The sequence below is a fragment of the Oncorhynchus nerka genome, linkage group LG22 (genome assembly GCF_034236695.1).
Source record: "Oncorhynchus nerka isolate Pitt River linkage group LG22, Oner_Uvic_2.0, whole genome shotgun sequence".
NCBI classification, from domain to species: domain Eukaryota; kingdom Metazoa; phylum Chordata; class Actinopteri; order Salmoniformes; family Salmonidae; genus Oncorhynchus; species Oncorhynchus nerka.
The window spans coordinates 9,943,580-9,967,010 of NC_088417.1; the positions used below are offsets into that span (position 1 = coordinate 9,943,580).

Consider the following 23,431-nt stretch of genomic DNA (forward strand, 5'->3'; position numbering starts at 1 on the left):
CCTCTGGAAAGTTGGAGCCACAGGAAGGAAAGGTGTTAGCTGCGCTGGGCCTAATCTCCAGAGGGGGGTAAACTCCCTGAGACTTCCACTTAATTAAGCCCCACAAATTCCAGTGGGCCAGCCAGGTAGACAGACATACAGTCAGTCAGTCTGGACCAAAACACACAACCACCTGCCTGGCCCAGGGAGAAGGGGGAGACAAAAATGTACACTCAGTGAGCATAGCCTTGCTATTGAGACCAAAATGTACACTCAGTGAGCATAGCCTTGCTATTGAGACCAAAATGTACACTCAGTGAGCATAGCCTTGCTATTGAGACCAAAATGTACACTCAGTGAGCATAGCCTTGCTATTGAGACCAAAATGTACACTCACGTGAGCATAGCCTTGCTATTGAGAGAGGCCAACATAGACCTGGCTCTCGAGAGATGACAGGCTAACTATGTGCCCACGGCCTACGAAATGGAGGTGGAAACTAAACTACACTTCCTAACCTCCTGCCAAATGTGTAACCACATTAGACACACAAATTTCCCATAGACCAACACAGAATTTGAAAAGAAATCAAAAGATTGAAAAACTCCCATATCTGTTAGGGTAAATATCGCAGTGGGCCGTCACAGCAGCAAGATGTGTGGCCCATTGCCATGAGAAAGGACATACAGTGGAGAACAAACAATGTCAATACAACCCATATTTATCTGTTTATTTTCCCTTTCATACTTCAACTACCTGTTACTACACTGTACATTACCAATAATATAACATTTGAAATGTCGATATTCTTTTAAAACGTTTGTATAACTAGTGTAATGTTTAATGATGTTTACCCTGTTTATTTCACTTTTGTTTACTGTCTATTCCATTTGCTTTGGCAATGTAAACATATGTTTCCCATGCCAATTAAGCCCTTTGAATTGAATTGAGAGAGAGAGGAGAGGGAGAGCAAGAGAAGTAGGGGAGGGGGAGCGCAAGCGAGAGAAAGGGAGGGAGGGAGGGAGGGAGGGGAAAGCAAGAGAAGTAGGGGAGGGGGAGCGCAAGCGAGAGAAAGGGAGGGAGAGGAGAGCAAGAGGGAGGGAGGGAGGGAGAGAGAGGAGAGCAAGAAGGAGAGGAGGAGGGAGGGGAGGAGAGCAAGAGAGGGAGGGAGGGAGGGGAGGGAGGGGAGGAGAGAAAGAGAGGGGGAGGAGAACAAGAGAGGGGGAGGAGAGCAAGAGAGGGGGAGGAGAGCAAGAGAGGGGGGAGGAGAGCAAGAGAGGGGGAGGAGAGCAAGAGAGGGGGGAGGAGAGCAGAGCAAGAGAGAGTGGGGGAGAAGAGCAAGAGAGAGGGATTGGAGGAGAGCAAGAGAGGGAGGAGAGAGAGCAAGAGAGGGAGGAGAGAGAGGAGGGGAGGATGAGAGGGGGAGAAGAGAATAGAGAGGAGGGGAGGATGAGATGGGGGAGAAGAGAATAGAGAGGGAGGGAGCAAAAAGAGAGAGGGGGAGGAGGGCAAGAGAGGGATGGGAAGGGAAGGGGAGCAAGTGAGAAAGGGAGGAGGAGTGCAAGAGAGGTAAGGAAGGGCAGAGGGGACATAAAGGCTGAGAAAACAAGTCACACAGGGTTCCACCTCTAGGCTAATGGCTAGCAGGTTCCCAGATGCTTGTCGACGGCACTTAGACAAGGGAGGCAGGATTCAATCTGCTATACCATTTGAGCGTGTTATTTTACACGGTGTCGTGTCCTGGAGCCGACCACGATACCAACAAAGTGCAACAACAACGGATGTGAACTATGAATAATACCATGCGATATTAATGAGCTGGGCCTCAGTTCTATACCGGCAGAGCTGTGTTACACAACACATTGTGCTCCGTAGTCAGCAGAGTGTTGTAACACAGCTGCTCCGTGTGGCAGCCGTCCAGTCAACAACAGCAGCCGGAATAGAATCTACATCGTGGATTGGTGGGATGCTTGATTACACACCGCAGAAGACTGAATCAAGACAGTGTTATTCAAGAAGAAAGCAAAATCGGCGATATGGTTGTCAACACAATTTTCTCCTCTTTCTATTAGAGTTGAATTATAGAAGAGTCGACGCACGTCGCTAGTAACTGCCTGGCCTGAGCTGGTAGGAACGGCTGTGTGTGTGGCCATCATCCCCTGTGTTTTCCAACCACACAGGCTTGCCTTGTGGAAAAGGGGGAAATGTCATCGATTCTGCTGCAGGGTGGGAGAGACGGCACACGTTGGTATGAGCGCCGTGTTTCCATGGCATGACTCACGCCGCGTGTTCCTCCTCCCCTACCTGCTAGACCTCTCTGGAGAGCCGGAGAAGATGACGGGTTTCACTGCACCTTCACCTTTTGCCTATGATGGCGAGTGGCGGCTGTGAGAGCCAAGATGGCGGCTCCGTCACTACAAATGACGGCTCAAACGAGGCGGAATGACAGCCCCGTGGGGCTCCAGTTATCTTTGAGTTTCCCCACTCTGTGGTTGAGGGCTCGGCAGCACTCTAGAGCCAGAATGGACAACCAGTTTCAAGGCACATCCAGCCATTACAATGATCTAGGTAATCCCCACCTGTTACCTTCTGATTCCTGCTCAATGGTTGAGGTGGAGTAGTTTGAAGTTGCCACTAACCACATCAAAGAGCCGGCATGGCGGCTCACTCTTTATCAAATTGCCATCCCAAATAACAGTCATAACAGAGCCCGAATGGGGGATCCAGTTACCTTTTGGTCCCTACTCTGTGGTTGGGGGCGATGTCGATGGTGTCGGTGGCGGAGTCGTGGCGCACGGCCAAGCCCAGGTCGGCAATGCAGCAAGTCCCGTTCTTCTTCACCAGGATGTTCTTAGATTTCAGATCCCTGTGGGCGATGGCCGGCTTCCCTGAAATGTATGACATATGGCGTTGAGGGAGAGAGGGAGAGAGAGAGAGAGAGAGAGAGAGAGAGAGAGAGAGAGAGAGAAAGAGAAGAAAAGAGGAGAGAAGAGGAGAGAAGAGAAGAGGAAAAGCATTAGACGAGAGCTCACCGATTCAAAAGAACATGATTGTGTTTGACATGTTGGAGAGGGAGGAGGGGGGGCAGGGAGGAGCATCTCAGCAGTCTCTTCTTACTCCTTCCGTATACACTGATGTGAAAGAACTGGACAGCTGAAAGACCATTTTTAGCTTTAAATTACCCTGCGTCCTTCTTCATATGAAAAGAAAATCTAGTCCATAATATGGTCCTGTAGATGTCATATGCTAAACATTAGGAACTCCTTCCTAATATTGAGTTGAATCTCTCCCCCTTTCTGCAGTGGACCATTTTATTGAATATATAAAACATACAATCTACGTGCAGTGAAGTCTCTCTACGTCCCATTCAGTCCTCTAACACATTCCCATCCAGAGCCCACAGACGCAACCAGGGTCAACACCCTGCTCAAGGGCACGTCGACAGATCTCCCACAAGGTAGAGAAGGAAAAGAAAAAAACAGGGACTTGAAACTGCTACCCATCAGCCACCAACCCAAAACTCCCAGCCGCCAGCCCACTAACATGCCCCCCCCCCCCCCCACAGTTCCCCAAGAGCTGCCACTCAACCATTCGAGAGCCCTCCCCACACAGTCCCCGCACCATATATCATTCTACTATGCTGTGATGTTTAACATACAATTTGAATCTAAATCGAATAGAATCCACAGATCGCAAGTTGAAGATAAATACTTTTACTAAGAGTATTAGTAATTGAGATCTCCAGATCTCCTAACAGTACTATTTCTAGGGTCAATTTTAGATAAATACTTTTACTAAGAGTATTAGTAATTGAGATCTCCAGATCTCCTAACAGTACTATTTCTAGGGTCAATTTTAGATCATTGCTATGCATTTTACAGCCATTCCTGAACCTGAGACCAGAAACAGGCTAACTGAGGGCAATACCAAAATAAATGGTCTATTGATTCTGTATCCTCACAACAAAATCTGCAGAGCTGCGATGATTATATGCCCCAAATATTCAACATTTTGTTGGTGGCAAGAATTCTGTACAATCATTTTTGCTTTAAAAAAAAAAAAATCACGACGCCTGGAATCTTGCATCGTTTTATACATCAACTCATACTCCCTGTACCATGGGAAACGGCACATCAACAATCTATTCCCAACTATTTTGCAATATGTATGTCAACAGCTGTCAACATCCTGATCTTCAAATGAAACTGGTAAATGTTCCTATTTATATTCCACCGCTTTGATCCTTTCTATTGGGCAGACACAGGAAACAGGAAACGGTTGAGTGTGGAAAAACCCAGCAGCGTTACAGTTCTTGACACAAAACGGTGCGCCTGGCACCTACTACCATATCCCGTTCAAAGGCACTTAAATCTTTCATCTTGTCCATTCCCCCCTCAATGGCACAAACACAATCCATGTTTAAATCGTCTGAAAGCTTAACAATCCTTCTTCATCCTGTCTCCTCCCTCTCCTCTAAACTGATTGAAGTGGATTTAACAGGTGACATCAATAAGGGATCATAGCTTTCACCTGGATTCACCTGGTCAGTCTATGTTATGGAAAGAGTTCATAATATTTTATAAACCCGTGTATGGTTCTACATATCATAAACCCTATTCGCTCTAGACTAGTATCACTAGAGAACGTTGTTCGTTAATCCGGATGGGATTGGATTAATATCTGCCTAGTTATTACCCCCTATCTGCCCAGCTATTACCCCCTACCTGCCTAGTTATTACCCCCTACCTGCCTAGTTATTACCCCCTACCTGCCTAGTTATTACCCCCTATCTGCCTGTATACATCATGTGACTAGGGCTGTCCCTGAGACAACAACAAAAAAATCTTGGTCGACAGAGTCATCTGTTCTTTCGACCAATCGATTTGTGAACATTTTAAAATGTGTATTTTAATATAGACACACCTTATGTGTTAATAAAAATCACATCTACGTAGGCTACTGAGCTTGTCTGATGCTTTAAGCACTGCGATTAAAAATTCAGACACACAAATTACTATAGAGGGAGCCAGAGATCAATTTAGCCTAACCAAAAAAAACTCTTCCCGACCCGACCCTTCTCCTGCTGCTGGTCATCACAGATTCTGGCGTTAAGCTCCTGAAGCCGCCGGTAATAGGCTACACCAGCGGCCACAGTGGTGGTGAGTTAAGACAACCAGAAATAGTATCAGTTTATAACACAGTTTATAACATAGGATTTTATAACATAAATATTATACATGAAACCAAAAGGAATACTTCATCTCTCAACCAAAAAAAAGTCCTCAGTCGCTGATTGGTGAGAGTTGCTGTGCCCTCTGACTGATTGGTCAACGTGGCTGTCACTCACCTTGCGTGCCAACGATCTCCATGTGGAGGTGGGCCAGACCGCTGGCGGTGGACAGTGACAGTTTGATCATGCCCTCCACGGTGACTGTGTAGCGGTTCAGGTAGTCAAACAGAGAGCCGTGCTCGTGGTAGTCTGACACCAGCCACAGCTGGGTCCATGTCCCGTTATCTGACAAAAGAGCAAAGGGTGAGACATGTACAAAGACAAAAACAAAAAAAAAGTTGAGTAATTGGAATGATGGAGGGAAAAACAGAAGGTGAGGAGAGGTTAATGAACACAGTGAGTCGGTTGTCCTCAGAGCAATGTGGTGTTAACTAGAGAGCCAGAGAGAGCTCATAGCAATGTGATGTTAACTACAGATAGCCAGAGAGAGCTCAGAGCAATGTGATGTTAACTACAGATAGCCAGAGAGAGCTCAGAGCAATGTGATGTTAACTACAGATAGCCAGAGAGAGAGCTCAGAGCAATGTGATGTTAACTACAGAGAGCCAGAGAGAGCTCAGAGCAATGTGATGTTAACTACAGAGAGCCAGAGAGAGCTCAGAGCAATGTGATGTTAACTACAGAGAGCCAGAGAGAGCTCAGAGCAATGTGATGTTAACTACAGATAGCCAGAGAGAGCTCAGAGCAATGTGATGTTAACTACAGATAGCCAGAGAGAGCTCAGAGCAATGTGATGTTAACTACAGAGAGCCAGAGAGAGCTCATAGCAATGTGATGTTAACTACAGATAGCTAGAGAGAGCTCATAGCAATGTGATGTTAACTACAGATAGCCAGAGAGAGCTCATAGCAATGTGATGTTAACTACAGAGAGCCAGAGAGAGAGCTCAGAGCAATGTGATGTTAACTACAGATAGCCAGAGAGAGCTCATAGCAATGTGATGTTAACTACAGAGAGCCAGAGAGAGAGCTCAGAGCAATGTGATGTTAACTACAGAGAGCCAGAGAGAGCTCAGAGCAATGTGATGTTAACTACAGAGAGCCAGAGAGAGCTCAGAGCAATGTGATGTTAACTACAGATAGCCAGAGAGAGAGCTCAGAGCAATGTGATGTTAACTAGAGAGCCAGAGAGAGCTCAGAGCAATGTGATGTTAACTACAGATAGCCAGAGAGAGCTCAGAGCAATGTGATGTTAACTACAGATAGCCAGAGAGAGCTCAGAGCAGCTGGACAACCATTGACCCGGCTCCATAAAAACACACACACACCTCGAGCAGGGTGCACAGAGATCATCCAAATATTCTTACAAGCCCACACCAGTCCAGTCCACCTTACTGCCACGGCAGACCAGAACCCCTACCTAGATCACTGATAGAAGGGTACTACAGAACAGAACCCCTACCTAGATCACTGATAGAAGGGTACTACAGACCAGAACCCCTACCTAGATCACTGATAGAAGGGTATTACAGACCAGAACCCCTACCTAGATCACTGATAGAAGGATACTACAGACCAGAACCCCTACCTAGATCATTGATACAAGGGTACTACAGACCAGAACCCCTACCTAGATCACTGATAGAAGGGTAGTACAGACCAGAACCCCTACCTAGATCACTGATAGAAGGGTAGTACAGACCAGAACCCCTACCTAGATCATTGATAGAAAGGTAGTACAGACCAGAACCCCTACCTAGATCACTGATAGAAGGGTAGTACAGACCAGAACCCCTACCTAGATCACTGATAGAAGGGTAGTACAGACCAGAACCCCTACCTAGATCATTGATAGAAAGGTAGTACAGACCAGAACCCCTACCTAGATCACTGATAGAAGGGTAGTACAGACCAGAACCCCTACCTAGATCACTGATACAAGGGTAGTACAGACCAGAACCCCTACCTAGATCACTGATAGAAGGGTAGTACAGACCAGAACCCCTACCTAGATCACTGATAGAAGGGTACTACAGACCAGAACCCCTACCTAGATCACTGATAGAAGGGTACTACAGACCAGAACCCCTACCTAGATCACTGATAGAAGGGTAGTACAGACCAGAACCCCTACGTAGATCACTGATAGAAGGGTACTACAGACCAGAACCCCTACCTAGATCACTGATAGAAGGGTACTACAGACCTTAAGGAGAAGAGGCCCTAGTCAGTAAACGCACCCTTACAAAAGTGATTTGACGCTTTAGAGGTGAGCTGTGATTGTTTGTACCTTTGTTGTCGGCGGCGATAAAGCCCAGGATGTTTTCGTGACGCAGCATGACCGTCTGGTAGATCTCGGCCTCACGGAACCACGAACGTTCCTCACGGGAGGAGAAAATCTTGACCGCCACCTCCTCGCCTCGCCACTTGCCTCGCCACACCTCGCCGAAGCGGCCCTTCCCGATGCTCTCCTGGAGGATGATGGTCCGGGCTATGGTCCTCTGTACCAGTAGGGGAAGACCTGGGAGGAAGAAGAGGAGGAAGGCATTTTAGAAAAACACTTCAAAAGGACCTGGTCTCTCACTGCAATGTACAGTACATAGTAACAGTTGCTTAACACGAGCAAAGACTCAATTCAGAGGAAGACATGAAAATGACCTGGACCAAACGTCAGTTTAAAAAAGTTATCAAATGAACTGGCTGTGCGATGGCTTTTGAGACAATATAAAAGACATTTAAACCTTAAACCCACTCACTCTCCCTCTCCACCTTAATGTGTACAAAATCCAGGCAGACCGTGGATTGAGCTACTTGCCTCGATTGAAGAGCAAAACATTGAGCTGGGTCATCCTTTATGATCCTATTGTCACAATGAAATCCCATTTTAGAAGCCTGAAACAAGGAAACTTAGATAGGGATTGGCGTGTACATCAAATCAAACTTCACTGTGGACTTAGCCAGTCTGCCAGATGTGACGGTCTTGGTACCGGCAGATGTGACGGTCTTGGTACCACCAGATGTGACGGTCTTGGTACCACCAGATGTGACGGTCTTGGTACCACCAGATGTGACGGTCTTGGTACCACCAGATGTGACGGTCTTGGTACCACCAGATGTGACGGTCTTGGTACCACCAGATGTGACGGTCTTGGTACCACCAGATGTGACGGTCTTGGTACCACCAGATGTGACGGTCTTGGTACCACCAGATGTGACGGTCTTGGTCCACGCAGAAAAAAAATGTTTAAAAAATCCACTTTGCCCTATATCAGAAAATCCTACATAAATATTGATTCCCACTTTTCCCAGTAAAATATCCCAGGAACATGATTCTGAATTAAATCCAGGTATCCTAGATGTGTGGATTTCTATGCCGGTCTTGATGGCAAGCTGTTCATTTCTGAGATGACACTGTGTCCTGTCCGCTTGCCAGTTCTCACATCACGTTTCCTGGCTAGCAGGGCTGGCGTCTGGGGGTGACAGCAGTTTCCAGCAGATCTGTCAGCGCTACCTGTCATTAGAGCCCCGCACCGCTCCAACACCACCACCCTGTCATTAGAGCCCCGCACCGCTCCAACACCACCCTGTCATTAGAGCCCTGTACCGCTCCAACACCACCAACCTGTCATTAGAGCCCTGTACCGCTCCAACACCACCACCCTGTCATTAGAGCCCTGCACCGCTCCAACACCACCACCCTGTCATTAGAGCCCTGCACCGCTCCAACACCACCACCCTGTCATTAGAGCCCTGTACCGCTCCGACACCACCCTGTCATTAGAGCCCTGTACAGCTCCAACACCACCACCCTGTCATTAGAGCCCTGTACCGCTCCAACACCACCACCCTGTCATTAGAGCCCTGCACCGCTCCAACACCACCACCCTGTCATTAGAGCCCTGTACCGCTCCAACGCCACCACCCTGTCATTAGAGCCCTGTACCACTCCAACACCACCACCCCGTCATTAGAGCCCTGCACAGCTCCAACACCACCACCCTGTCATTAGAGCCCTGCACAGCTCCAACACCACCACCCTGTCATTAGAGCCCTGTACCGCTCCAACACCACCCCGTCATTAGAGCCCTGCACAGCTCCAACACCACCACCCCGTCATTAGAGCCCCACACAGCTCCAACACCATCCAGCCATTAGAGCCCTGCACAGCTCCAACACCACCACCCCGTCATTAGAGCCCCACACAGCTCCAACACCACCACCCCGTCATTAGAGCCCTGCACCGCTCCAACACCACCCTGTCATTAGAGCACTGTACCGCTCCAACACCACCACCCCGTCATTAGAGCCCTGTACCGCTCCAACACCACCACCCCGTCATTAGAGCCCCGCTCCAACATCACCACCCCGTCATTAGAGCCCTGCACCGCTCCAACACCACCCTGTCATTAGAGCCCTGCACCGCTCCAACACCACCCCATCATTAGAGCCCTGTACCGCTCCAACACCACCCCATCATTAGAGCCCTGTACCGCTCCAACACCACCCCATCATTAGAGCCCTGCACCGCTCCAACACCACCCCATCATTAGAGCCCTGTACCGCTCCAACACCACCACCCCGTCATTAGAGCCCTGTACCGCTCCAACACCACCACCCTGTCATTAGAGCCCTGTACCGCTCCAACAACACCACCCCGTCATTAGAGCCCTGTACCGCTCCAACACCACCCTGTCATTAGAGCCCTGTACCGCTCCAACACCACCCCGTCATTAGAGCCCCGCACCGTTCCAACACCACCCTGTCATTAGAGCCCCGTACCGCTCCAACACCACCCTGTCATTAGAGCCCCGTACCGCTCCAACACCACCCTGTCATTAGAGCCCTGTACTGCTCCAACACCACCACCCTGTCATTAGAACCCTGCACCGCTCCAACACCACCACCCTGTCATTAGAACCCTGTACTGCTCCAACACCACCCTGTCATTAGAACCCTGTACTGCTCCAACACCACCACCCCGTCATTAGAGCCCTGCACCGCTCCAACACCACCACCCCGTCATTAGAGCCCCACACAGCTCCAACACCATCCCGCCATTAGAGCCCTGTACCGCTCCAACACAACCATCCTGTCATTAGAGCCCCACACAGCTCCAACACCACCCTGTCATTAGAGCCCCGCACCGCTCCAACACCACCCTGTCATTAGAGCCCCACACAGCTCCAACACCACCTCGTCATTAGAGCCCCACACAGCTCTGCACCCATTATGCCATGGTTAAGGCTGAGCCCACCTGAGCCAGAGATGGACTGATAAGTTAACTGCTGCTTTCACTACACACTCACCTCACAGAGGGAAGGAGGGAGGGAGAGCGAGTCACTGACTCAGTCTGCCCCACCATGTCACAGCAGGGTGCCTCCCTAAGAGCTGTTCTGAAGCTACACAAACTGGCAGAGTTATTCACACACTCGCACAGAGACGCATGCTGGTAAGTGCACACACGCGCACTGAACAATAGTACTCTGATACAATTGCACACACAAAGGGCAAACAAAGAAGAGGCCCAACACAAGAAGCCACACCTTAGCAGATAACACACACCTTTAGGCTGTGTTACTAACCCGACACACACCTTTAGGCTGTGTTACTAACCCGACACACACCGTGAGGCTGTGTTACTAACCCGACACAAACCGTGAGGCTGTGTTACTAACACGACACACACCGTGAGGCTGTGTTACTAACCCGACACACACCGTGAGGCTGTGTTACTAACCCGACACAAACCGTGAGGCTGTGTTACTAACCCGACACAAACCGTGAGGCTGTGTTACTAACACGACACACACCGTGAGGCTGTGTTACTAACACGACACACACCTTTAGGCTGTGTTACTAACACGACACAAACCGTGAGGCTGTGTTACTAACACGACACACACCGTGAGGCTGTGTTACTAACACGACACAAACCGTGAGGCTGTGTTACTAACCCGACACACACCTTTAGGCTGTGTTACTAACACGACACAAACCGTGAGGCTGTGTTACTAACACGACACAAACCGTGAGGCTGTGTTACTAACACGACACAAACCGTGAGGCTGTGTTACTAACACGACACACACCGTGAGGCTGTGTTACTAACACGACACAAACCGTGAGGCTGTGTTACTAACACGACACACACTGTGGAGGCACAGTCAAACACTCTACACACATCCCCGCCCAAAACCCCACGGCTCCTTAACCCACCAGAGCCGGAGCCAGAGGTGGTCATGTCGTAGATGAGGTCTTTGAGAGTGGAACCCACGGTGAGGAAAGGGTGATCCATGGAGGGATCCTCCTCGTTGGGCACGCGTTGATGCACACCCACCCGGCTGTGGCAAACGTAGAAGACCAGCACCAGCACGAAGCACAGCACGCACACGGGCCCCGCGATCACTGCCGCCAGAACCACAGGCCCCAGAGGAACCGGCTTCACCGTCGGCACTGCGGGGGGGTGAAAGGGAAGGGAGAGTATTAAAGGATTTTAAAAAGAGTTAAGACACAAACACAAACAAAAAGATCCACTCTGGCCAGACACGCCACAATAGACATGAACTACTCAAAGGAGTTCATCTATTTGGCAACTATCAACATAATTGATTCAAATGGTTCCATCTGAATATGTAATTATCAGATGACTCCGGAGATGGTTCCGGGATAAGAGTGGGTGAATGGGCCGTTGGTTGAGATAGCATGGAGTGAGACCAATTGTACACCCATTAAGTTCTGGGTACAAAAAGACCGGTAACCTACAATACCCAGAATACACCAGTGTCCCCCAAAAATGTCTGACCAGTACCTGGTCTTGGCTCTTCGGTCCTTGTCGTCAAAAGGCATCCAATATAAATGAAAGTTATGAATTGGATGGCTCACACGCTTGTCTTCACCACGCCGTCGGTTAATAGGCATTCATAAGTCGTTACGGTACAGTACATGCCTAAAGGATGACCCGTGGTGACACGAAGGCTGGCTACATCAATAGTAAGTAATGGAAGAGAAGCTTCTCAAAACCCCAAGCTGCTGGAAAAGCTACTGATAAAGGCTCCTACTGTGTTGGCCACTCAATAGCCTGTACATTATCTCTAACAGTTAAAAAAACAAAACATGACTCACTAGGGGCGGCCATCTTTGTAAACATCACTTGGGGAAGCTAGGGAAAAATAAATCAAGTTTGGGGTGCGCTGAAGAAGTGTATTAAAAGTAGTAGAACAGCGCGCTCACTAGTCTAGTGGTTCTCAAACCTCTCCTCGGGGGGACCCCCAGACATTCCATGTGTTTGAGAGCTAGCACACAGTGTCTTAGTGCAGTGGTTCTCAAACCTCTACCCGGGGCCCTCAGCCATTCCGGGTACTTCATCTATTCCACAGCTAGCACACCTGATTCAACTGGTCAACTAATCATCAAGCCTTTGACTAGGTCAATCGAGTGAGCTAGTTCAGAGCTACAACAACATTGTGAAATGTCTGGTGGTCCTTAAGGAGCCGTTTGAGAACCATCGCCTTGTATTAAATGTCCCAGGAACAGCGTGAGCCTTAGTACAAGGCTTTTGGCAAACACTTAATAAAAAAAATTTAAAAAATAGAATAAAAAGTCAGAGGTGGGCTTACGTCGGTGCAACGGTAGAGCATTTCGGGGAGTTTGGTGAAAACAGGGCCACTGCACTGTGTGGGCAAAAGCCATCTGTTGTCGACAACATTTACATGTCCCTATACAGACAGCAATGCCAGAACTAAATGCTTCGTGTAGCTGGAATATGTTCATTCAAAACACCTCCACTAAGAACGGGTAATCGGCTAACCTAGGTTGATCCTGTAAACAGAGTTCTGGGCCTCCTCCACCTATATAGTGCATTCTCAGTAGGGATGAAGGTTTGAAATAATTTCACGATTCGAATAGTATCATTCATTTTTATTGAATATCCGGATATTCAACCCCAGTTCATATGTAAAGGAAACTCTGTCAATCAAAATACATTAATTCGGCCCTAATCTATAGATTTCACAGGTCTGCCATCTGCCCGGTACAGCTGAAACCGGGATTCATCCGTAAAGAGCACACTTATCCAACGTGCCAGTGGCCATCGAAGGTGAGTATTTGCCCACTGAAGAAGTCGGTTACGACGCTGAACTGCAGTCAGGTCAAGACCCTGGTGAGGACGACGAGCACGCAGATGAGCTTCCCCGAGACGCTTTCTGACAGTTGGCGAGAAAAATAAAAAATGTACCGTTGTGCAAACCTTAGCTATAATAAATCATCCATAAATATCTACAGAAAGAAGACAGATCCTGCTTCTGTGTCCTGTTTGAGTGTTTGTTAAATAGTCTAATGATTCCGTGAGTACGAAGCCTCAGGCAACCACAACATGTCGGATAAACAAATTTCACAAAATGTCTAATCTTTACTATGCTGTAATAAAGGCGTTTCCTCATTAGACCAGCTTGTCTGGTGTTATTCAGAATTGATTTAGTGTCGTTTACACTATTCCAAATCGTCAGAAAAATATGTATTTATAATAGCCCTCCTATTTCCTTGAACTCTTTTTCTTATTGTTATTATGATCAACAGTATAATAAATCAGTAATGGCATTATCATAAGAAGGCTTAGAATAGCAGCCTTGTATAACCACCATTGAGCTGGAGGCCTAAAAGCGCATCCTTTTTAGTGTTGAAACGACAACTTACTTCAATTCTTATATGAACCAATCAATCGTTTATTTTGTTCATGTCATCACAGCATAGAAGTCATACGTGATTTGAAATGCAATCAAGCATTTTAGATATAGTTTCAAAATAAAATAAAGCAACAATTGATTAATTTGCATAAAACATGTAAAAAAAAAAATAAATAGGACTTACTTTGAGAAGCTTCACAGTGATGGAGATTTAAGACAATCATAACATTTATAGGTCTACATTTACACGCAGTTCAGGTAGCTTTGGACTATTTCTATGTGTAAAACAGGTGCTTGAACCTAGTTTTGTCCCATGGAAAAAATGTTGTGGCTCTTAATGTTTTTCCTCAATAATCCTGGACTATCGGACCACCATTTTATTACGTTTGGAATCGCAACAAATAATCTGCTCAGACCCCAACCAAGGACAATCAAAAGAATCAAAAGTCGTGCTAAAAATTCCTGTCACGACCATCACCGAAGGTGGCTCCCCTTCCCGTTCGGGTGGCGCTCGGCGGTCGTCATCACCGGTCTACTAGCTGCTACCGATCCCTTTTTCCCCTTTTCGTTTTGTTTGGTCTAATTGGTTTCACCTATTCCTTGTTTTGGGTTGGGGTTATTTAAGTTCAGTTAGCCCGCCTGTGTTTGTGAGGACTTGTATGCTGTTTTTGGTTCAGGAGTGTCCTGTCATTTATTTCCGCTGTACAGCTTATGTACCGGTGTTGTACATTTTGGAGTGTTTGACGCCGGTGTTTGCCGTTACAATCTTTTGTTCGCTGTGATTGTTCCGGAATAAATGGTGTTTCCGAATCCTCTGCGCCTGACTCCACACACATCACTCTTCGAAGCCTTACACTTCCAGACTCCCTCTGCCCACCCAAGGACGTCAGAGGACAAAAATCAGTTAACCACCTAACTGAGGAATTCAATTTAACCTTGCGCAATACCCTAGATGCAGTTGCACCCCTAAAAACATTTGTCATAAGAAACTAGCTCCCTGGTATACAGAAAATACCCAATGTCACGTTCTGACCATCGTTCGTATGTGTTTTCCTTGTTTTAGTGTTGGTCAGGACGTGAGCTGGATGGGCATTCTATGTTGTGTGTCTGGTTTGCCTATTTCTATGTTTGGCCTGATATGGTTCTCAATCAGAGGCAGGTGTTAGTCATTGTCTCTGATTGGGAACCATATTTAGGTAGCCTGTTTTGTGTTGGGTTTTGTGGGTGATTGTTCCTGTCTCTGTGTTTTGCACCAGATAGGACTGGTTTAGGTTTTCGCACGTTTGTTGTTTTGTTAGTTTATTCGTGTACAGTTTCTTTATTAAAGTACACCGAATAACAACCACGCTGCATTTTGGTCCGCCTCTACTTCACCTAAAGAAAACCGTTACACCCAAGCTCTGAAGCAAGCTTCCAGAAAATTGGAACGGAAATGGCGCCAAACCAAACTGGAAGTCATCCGACTAGCTTGGAAAGACAGTACCGTATCGAAGAGCCCTCACTGCTGCTCCATCATCCTATTTTTACAACTTAATTGAGGAAAATAAGAACAATCCGAAATGTATTTATGATACTGTCGCAAGCTAACTAAAAAGCAGCATTCCCCAAGAGAGAATGGCTTTCACTTCAACAGTAATAAATTCATGAACTTCTGAGGAAAAGATCATGATCATTAGAAAGAAAATTACGGACTACTCTTTAAATCTGCGTACTCCTCCAAAGCTCAGTTGTCCTGCGTCTGCACAACTCTGCCAGGACCTAGGATCAAGAGAGACACTCAAGTGTTTTAGTACTATATCTCTTGACACAATGATGAAAATAATCATAGCCTCTAAACCGTCAAGCTGCATACTGGACCCTATTCCAACTAAACTACTGAAATAGCTGCTTCCTGTGTTTGGCCCTCCTATGTTGAACATAATAAACGGCTCTCTATCCACCGGATGTGTACCAAACTCAATAACAGTGGCAGTAATAAAGCCTCTCTTGAAAAAGCCAAAGCGTGACCCAGAAAATAAAAATAAAAAACTAAATCTGCCACTCTCGAATCTTCCATTCCTCTCAAAAAAAAATAGAAAAATCTGTTGGGCAGCAACTCACTGCCTTCCTGAAGACAAACAATGTATACAAAATGCTTCAGTCTGGTTTTAGACCCCATCATAGCACTGAGACTGCACTTGTGAAGGTGGTAAATTACCTTTTAATGGCATCAGACTGAGGCTCTGCATCTGTCCTCGTGCTCCTAGACCTTAGTGCTGCTTTTGATACCATCGATCACCACATTCTTTTGGAGAGATTGGAAACCCAAATTGGTCTACACGGACAAGTTCTGGCCTGGTTTAGATCTTATGTCAGAAAGATATCAGTTTGTCTCTGTGAATGATTTGTTCTCTGACAAATCAACTAAATTTCGGTGTTCCTCAAGGTTCCGTTTTAGGACCACTATTGTTTCACTATATATTTCACCTCTTGGGGATGTCCAATTTGTAAGTCGCTCTGGATAAGAGCGTCTGCTAAATGACTTAAATGTAAATGTAATTTGAAAACAATGTTTACTTTCACTGCTAAGCAGGTGACACACAGCTGTACATTTCAATGAAACATATTGAAGCCCCAAAATTGCCCTCGCTAGAAGCCTGTGTTTCAGACATAAGGAAGTGGATTGCTGCAAACTTTCTACTTTTAAACTCGGACAAAACAGAGATGCTTGTTCTAGGTCCCAAGAAACCAAGAGATCTTCTGTTGAATATGACAATTAGTCTTGACGGTTGTACAGTCGTCTCAAGTAAAAAATGTGAAGGACCTCTGCGTAACTCTGGACCCTGATCTCTCTTTTGACGAACTTATCAAGACTGTTTCAAGGACAGCTCTTTTCCATCTACGTAACACTGCAAAAATCTGAAACTTTCTGTCCAAAAATGATGCAGAAAAATTAATCCATGCTTTTGATACTTCTAGGTTAGACTACGGCAATGCCATACTTTTCGGCTACCCGGATAAACTAGAACCAAAAACTAGAATCCCAAAAAATTATCATATTACTCCAGTGCTAGCCTCCCTACATAGGTTTCCTGTTAAGGCAAGGGCTGATTAAGGTTTTACTGCTAACCTACAAAGCATTACATGGGCTTGCTCCTACCTATCTTTCCGATTTGGTCCTGCCGTACATACCTACATGTACGCTACATTCACAAGACACAGGCCTCCTAATTGGCCCTAGAATTTCTAAGCAAACAGCTGGAGGCAGGGCTTTCTCCTATAGAGCTCAATTTTTTATGGAATGGTCTGCCTACCCTTGTGAGAGACGCAGACTCGGTCTCAACCTTTAAGTCTTTACTGAAGACTCTTCAGTAGGTCATATGATTGAGTGTAGTCTGGCCCAGGAGTGTGAAGGTGAATGGAAAGGCTCTGGAGTAACGAGCCGCCCTTGCTGTCTCTGCTTGACCGGTTCCCCTCTCTCCACTGGGATTCTCTGCCTCTAACCCTATTACATGGGCTGAGTCACTGGCTTACTGGTGCTCTTCCATGCCGTCCCTAGGAGGGGTGCGTCACTTGAGTGGGTTGAGTCACTGACGTGATCTTCTTGTCTGAGTTGGCGCCCCCACACCCTGGGCTGTGCCATGGCGGAGATCTTTGTGGGCTATACACGGCCTCGTCTCAGGATGGTAAGTTGGTGGTTGAAGATATCCCTCTAGTGGTGTGGGGGCTATGCTTTGGCAAAGCGGGTGGGGTTATATCCTGCCTGTTTGGCCCTGTCCGGGGGTATCATCAGATGGGGCCACAGTGTCTCCTGACCCCTCCTGTCTCAGCCTCCAGTATTTATGCTGCAGTATTTTATGTGTCGGAGGGCTAGGATTAGTCTGTTTTATCTGGAGTACTTCTCCTGTCTTATCCGGTGTCCTGTGTGAATTTAAGTATGCTCTCTCTAATTCTCTCTCTCTGAGGACCTGAGCCCTAGGACCATGCCTCAGGACTATCTGGCATGATGACTCCTTGCTGTCCCCAGTCCACCTGGCCGTGCTGCTGCTCCAGTTTCAACTGTTCTGCCTGCGGCTATGGAACCCTGACCTGTTCACCGGACGTGCTACCTGTCTCAGACCTGCTGTTTTCAACTCTCTAGAGACAGCAGGAGTGGTAAAGATACTCTCAATGATCGGCTATGAAAAACCAACTGACATTTACTCCAGAGGTGCTGACCTGTTGCACCCTCGACAACTACTGTGATTATTATTATTTGACCATACTGGTCATTTATGAACATTTGAACATCTTGGCCATGTTCTGTTATAATCTCCACCTGACATAGCCAGAAGAGGACTGGCCACCCCTCATAGCCTGGTTCCTCTCTAGGTTTCTTCCTAGGTTTTGGCCTTTCTCTAGAGTTTTTCCTAGCCACCGTGCTTCTACACCTGCATTGCTTGCTGTTGGGGTTTTAGGCTGGGTTTCTGTACAGCACTTTGAGATATCAGCGGATGTAAGAAGGGCTATATAAATACATTTGATTTGTCCTTACTCAAGATTGACAGGAGCCAAACAGAAGACAATGAATAAATGGGCAACTCGTAAATGGAATTAAATAAACCAAGTGTCGCCTAGGTTGTATGCTCTGCAAATAATGTGTCCACTCCTACAATGAAGACTGTAATAATAATAATAAATAATAATATATTGAACTCATTAACTTCTTTGGGACTCGGGGGCAGTAATGAGTAGCTTGGATAATAAGGTGCCCAGGGTAAACTGCCTGCTACTCAGGCCCAAAAGCTAGAATATGCATATAATTAGTAGATTTGGATAGAAAACACTGAAGTTTCTAAAAAACTCTTTGAATGATGTGTGAGTATAACAGAACTCATATGGCAGGCAAAAACCTGAGAAAAAATCCAACCAGGAAGTGGGAAATCTGAGGTTTGTAGTTTTTCAACTCATTGCCTATCGAATATACAGTGTGTCGGGACATATTGCACTTCCTAAGGCTTCCACTAGATGTCAACAGTCTTTAGAACTTTGTTTGAGGCTTCTACTGTGAAGGGGGAGAGAATGAAAGCTGTTTCAACCGGGTGTCTGGCAGAGAGCCATGAGGTCAGTCTCGCGCGCGCCCGTGAGAGTTAGCTGCGTTCCATTGCATTTCTAAAGACAAAGGAATTGTCCGGTTGAAACATTATTAAAAATGTATGATAAAAAAGATCCTAAAGATTGATTCTATACATCGTTTGACATGTTTCTACGAACTGTAATATAACTTTTTGGACTTTTCGTCTGAACTTTCGCCTGGACTTGCCCGCGCCTCGTGAGTTTGGATTTGTGAACTAAACGCTCAAACAAAAAGGAGGTATTTGGACATAAATGATGAATTTTATCAAACAAAACAAACATTTATTGTGGAACTGAGATTCCTGGAAGTGCATTCTGATGAAGATCATCAAAGGTAAGTGAATATTTATAATGCTATTTCTGACTTTTGTGACATCTCTCCTTATTTGGAAAATGGCTGTATGTTTATCTGTGGCTAGGTGCTGACCTAACATAATCGCAAGGTGTGCTTTCGCCGTAAAGCCTTTTTGAAATCTGACACAGCGGTTGCATTAACTTCTTGAATATAGGGGGCGCTATTTAAATTTTTGGATGAAAAACATTCCCGTTTTAAACAAGACATTTTGTCACGAAAAGATGCTCGACTATGCATATAATTGACATATTTGGAAAGAAAACACTCTGACGTTTCCAAAACTGCAAAGATATTGTCTGTGAGTGCCACATAACTGATGTTACAGAAAAAAAACAGATAAAAATCCAATCAGGAAGTGCCGCATTTTTTGAAACCGCTTCATGGCAATGACTTCTTATATGGCTGTGGAGGAGCTAGGAGTCAGCTTACGTTTTCCACGTTTTCCCCAAGGTGTCTGCAGCATTGTGACGTATTTGTAGGCATATCATTGGAAGATTGACCATAAGAGACTGCATCTACCAGGTGGTCGCTTGGTGGCCTCCGTCGCAATTATTGCGTAATCTCCAGCTGCAGTATTTTTCCGTTTGCTTCTGATGAGAAACCAACTGCCACGAATGATTTATCATCGAATAGATATGTGAAAAACACCTTGAGGATTGATTCTAAACAACGTTTGCCATGTTTCTGTCGATATTATGGAGCTAATTTGGAAAAAGGTGTCGTTGTAGTGACTGCATTTTCGTTTTTTTTTCTTAGCCAAACGTGATGAACAAAACGGAGCCATTTCTCCTACACAAATAATGAACATTTGCTATCTAACTGAGAGTCTCGTCATTGAAAACATCCGAAGTTCTTCAAAGGTAAATGATTTTTATTTGAATGCTTTTCTTGTTTTTGTGAAAATGTTGCCTGCTGAATGCTAGGCTTAATGCTATGCTAGGCTATCAATACTCTTACACAAATGCTTGTGTAGCTTTGGTTGAAAAGCATATTTTGAAAATCTGAGATGACAGTGTTGTTAACAAAAGGCTAAGCTTGTGTTTCAATATATTTATTTCATTTCATTTGCGATTTTCATGAATAGGAAATGTTGCGTTATGGTAATGAGCTTGAGGCTATGATTATGCTCCCGGATACGGGATTGCTCGACGCTAGAGGTTAAGAAGAAGTTTATCTATATTTCCATGCATAACACTTGTATCTTTTATCAATGTTTATTATGAGTATTTCTGTAATTTGATGTGGCTCTTTGCACTTTCACTGAATGTTTGTTTGAGACGATGCATTTCTGAACATAACACACAAATTTAAAATGAGGTTTTTGGACATAAAGATTAACTTTATCGAACAAAATACACATTTATTGTGTAACATGTCATGTGAGTGCCATCTGATGAAGATCAAAGGTTAGTGATTAATTTAATCACCATTTCTGACTTTTGTGAAGGCTCTCCTTGGCTGGAAAATGGCTTTATGGTTTCTTTTTACATAATCGTTTTGTGTGCTTTTGCCGTAAAGCCTATTTGAAATCGGACACTGTGGCTGGATTTACAAGAAGTTTATCTTTAAAATGGTGTAAAATACTTGTATGTTTGAGGAATTTTAATTATGGGATTTCTGTTGTTTTGAATTTGGCGCCCTGCAATTTCACCGGCTGTTGGGCGAGGTGGGATACTAGCCACATATCCCAGAGAGGATAACATAAATGACAAATTCCCATAACCAAATAAACTTTGTAGATGAGAAATGATGGTAATTAAGGATAAATGTACTACTGGTGATACTGGTGTGCCCCCGCGGCCTCCGCAGTGGGCTAGTCCATTCTAGTCGCGGGGGCACACCAGTATCACCAGTAGTACATTTATCCTTAATTACCATCATTTCTCATCTACAAAGTCCATTCAGAGGCGTGAATGAGACAGCTGTCTTGTGTGCCATAATTTAAAAGAAATATATGTGCCACTGCTCAACTAAAATAATCTAAGTCTACCAACAGCCAAATTGACCAAACGACTAAATGACGTCAGCCCTACATACATGTGCCACGTAAAGAGAGCAAGGGTTGAGGGAACAGGAAATGTTTATCCTAAACAAATGAGGGATTAACGTAACAGAACTTCAGTCAGAAATGTCTGTAATGTTTCAGCAACACGGACAGCACAATACACCACGTTGTTAATGTTCAGTGGTGGACGCTGCAGCAGGGAGGAGAGAGAGAAAGAACGGGTGCTAGTCACAGTTAATCACTGTATTTTTTTTTAACACAGTGCAGCAAGTCCAAGTCAGGCCCAGCAGAATAAAAATCAAATGCGGCGGACTCCCTCTAGCCATTTGTGTGTCTTAGTTATTTCATCAAACAGTTGGCTTAAAGCATCAGACAAGCTCATTTAATATAGTTGATTTGATTAAAATACATAGGATGTGTCTACTTATGGAAAAATACACGTTTAAACATTTCTACCAATCGATTGGTCGAAAGAACAGGCTGTTGGTCGACAAAGATGGGCTGTCCCTGACAAAAAACAACAAGTAATGATCATGCTGTTTAATCAGCTTCTTGATATTTCACACCTGTCAGGTGGATGGATAAGCTTGCCAAATGAGAAATGCGCACTAACAGGGATGTACACACATTTGAGGCAAAAAGTTGAGAAATTAGCTTTTTGTGTGTATGGAAAAATACTGGGATATTTTATTTCAGCTCATGAAACATGGGACCAACACTTCACATGTTGCATTTATATTTTTTATTCAGTGTAGTTAGTTAAATAGTTAACCAAAGAGTTCACTGTAAAGACGTGTATTTTTTTTTTTTAAACGTACATTTTTAACCTGTGAGCTGCTGTGCGAGGGAGAGAAGCTATGAGATTGGAGCGAGTCGACGGAGGCAGAGAGAGAACCAGTAGCCAAGGCAACTCGGCTATCTGACTTGAAGCAGACAATGTTATTTATCATCCCATATACAGTGGGGAGAACAAGTATTTGATACACTGCCGATTTTGCAGGTTTTCCTACTTACAAAGCATGTGGAGGTCTGTAAATGTTATCATAGGTACACTTCAACTGTGAGAGACGGAATCTAAAACAAAAATCCAGAAAATCACATTGTATGATTTTTAAGTAATTAATTTGCATTTTATTGCATGACATAAGTATTTGATCACCTACCAACCAGTAAGAATTCCGGCTCTCACAGACCTGTTAGTTTTTCTTTAAGAAGCCCTCCTGTTCTCCACTCACTACCTGTATTAACTGCACGAGGGCAGTCAGGTCTGGAGTGAACCAAGGGCTGTATCTGTTCTTAGTTCTGCATTTTTTGAACGGAGCATGCTTATCTAAAATGGTGAGGAAGTTACTTTTAAAGAATGACCAGGCATCCTCAACTGACGGGATGAGGTCAATGTCCTTCCAGGATACCCGGGCCAGGTCGATTAGAAAGGCCTGCTCACAGAAGTGTTTTAGGGAGCGTTTGACAGTGATGAGGGGTGGTCGTTTGACTGCGGACCAGTAGCGGATACAGGCAATGAGGCAGTGATCGCTGAGATCCTGGTTGAAGACAGCGGAGGTGTATTTGGAGGGCCAGTTGGTCAAGATAACGTCTATGAGGGTGCCCTTGTTTACAGATTTAGGGTTGTACCTGGTGGGTTCCTTGATGATTTGTGTGAGATTGAGGGCATCTAGCTTAGATTGTAGGACTGCCGGGGTGTTAAGCATAACCCAGTTTAGGTCACCTAACAGAATAAACTCTGAAGCTAGATGGGGGGGACGATCAATTCACAAATGGTGTCCAGGGCACAGTTGGGAGCTGAGGGGGTCGGTAGCAGGCGGCAACAGTGAGACACTATTTTCTGGAGAGTCATTTTTAAAATTAGTAGTTACTTTGCAGGCTAACTCCTCCCCCTTTGGCAGTTCTATCTTGACGGAAAATGTTATAGTTGGGTATGGAAATCTCTGAATTTTTGGTGGCCTTCCTAAGCCAGGATTCAGACACTGCAAGGACATCAGGGTTGGCAGAGTGTGCTAAAATAAGGCAGTGAGTAAAACAAACTTAGGGAGGAGGCTTCTGATGTTGACATGAATGAAACCAAGGCTTTT

General features: G+C 45.4%; 1 protein-coding gene across 1 annotated transcript in view; it reads right to left on the reverse strand.

Annotated features, from left to right (window-relative positions):
- LOC115104841 (TGF-beta receptor type-1-like) overlaps positions 1–23,431 on the reverse strand; it is an 85,713-nt gene that overhangs the window by 24,465 nt on the left and 37,817 nt on the right. Inside the window, exons 3-6 of the mRNA XM_029626168.2 lie at positions 11,423–11,659; positions 7,497–7,727; positions 5,325–5,492; positions 2,709–2,865 (exon numbers count right to left, since the gene is read on the reverse strand). Coding sequence (XP_029482028.1) covers positions 2,709–2,865; positions 5,325–5,492; positions 7,497–7,727; positions 11,423–11,659 — 793 coding nt within the window. The remainder of the gene's footprint in view (positions 1–2,708; positions 2,866–5,324; positions 5,493–7,496; positions 7,728–11,422; positions 11,660–23,431) is intronic.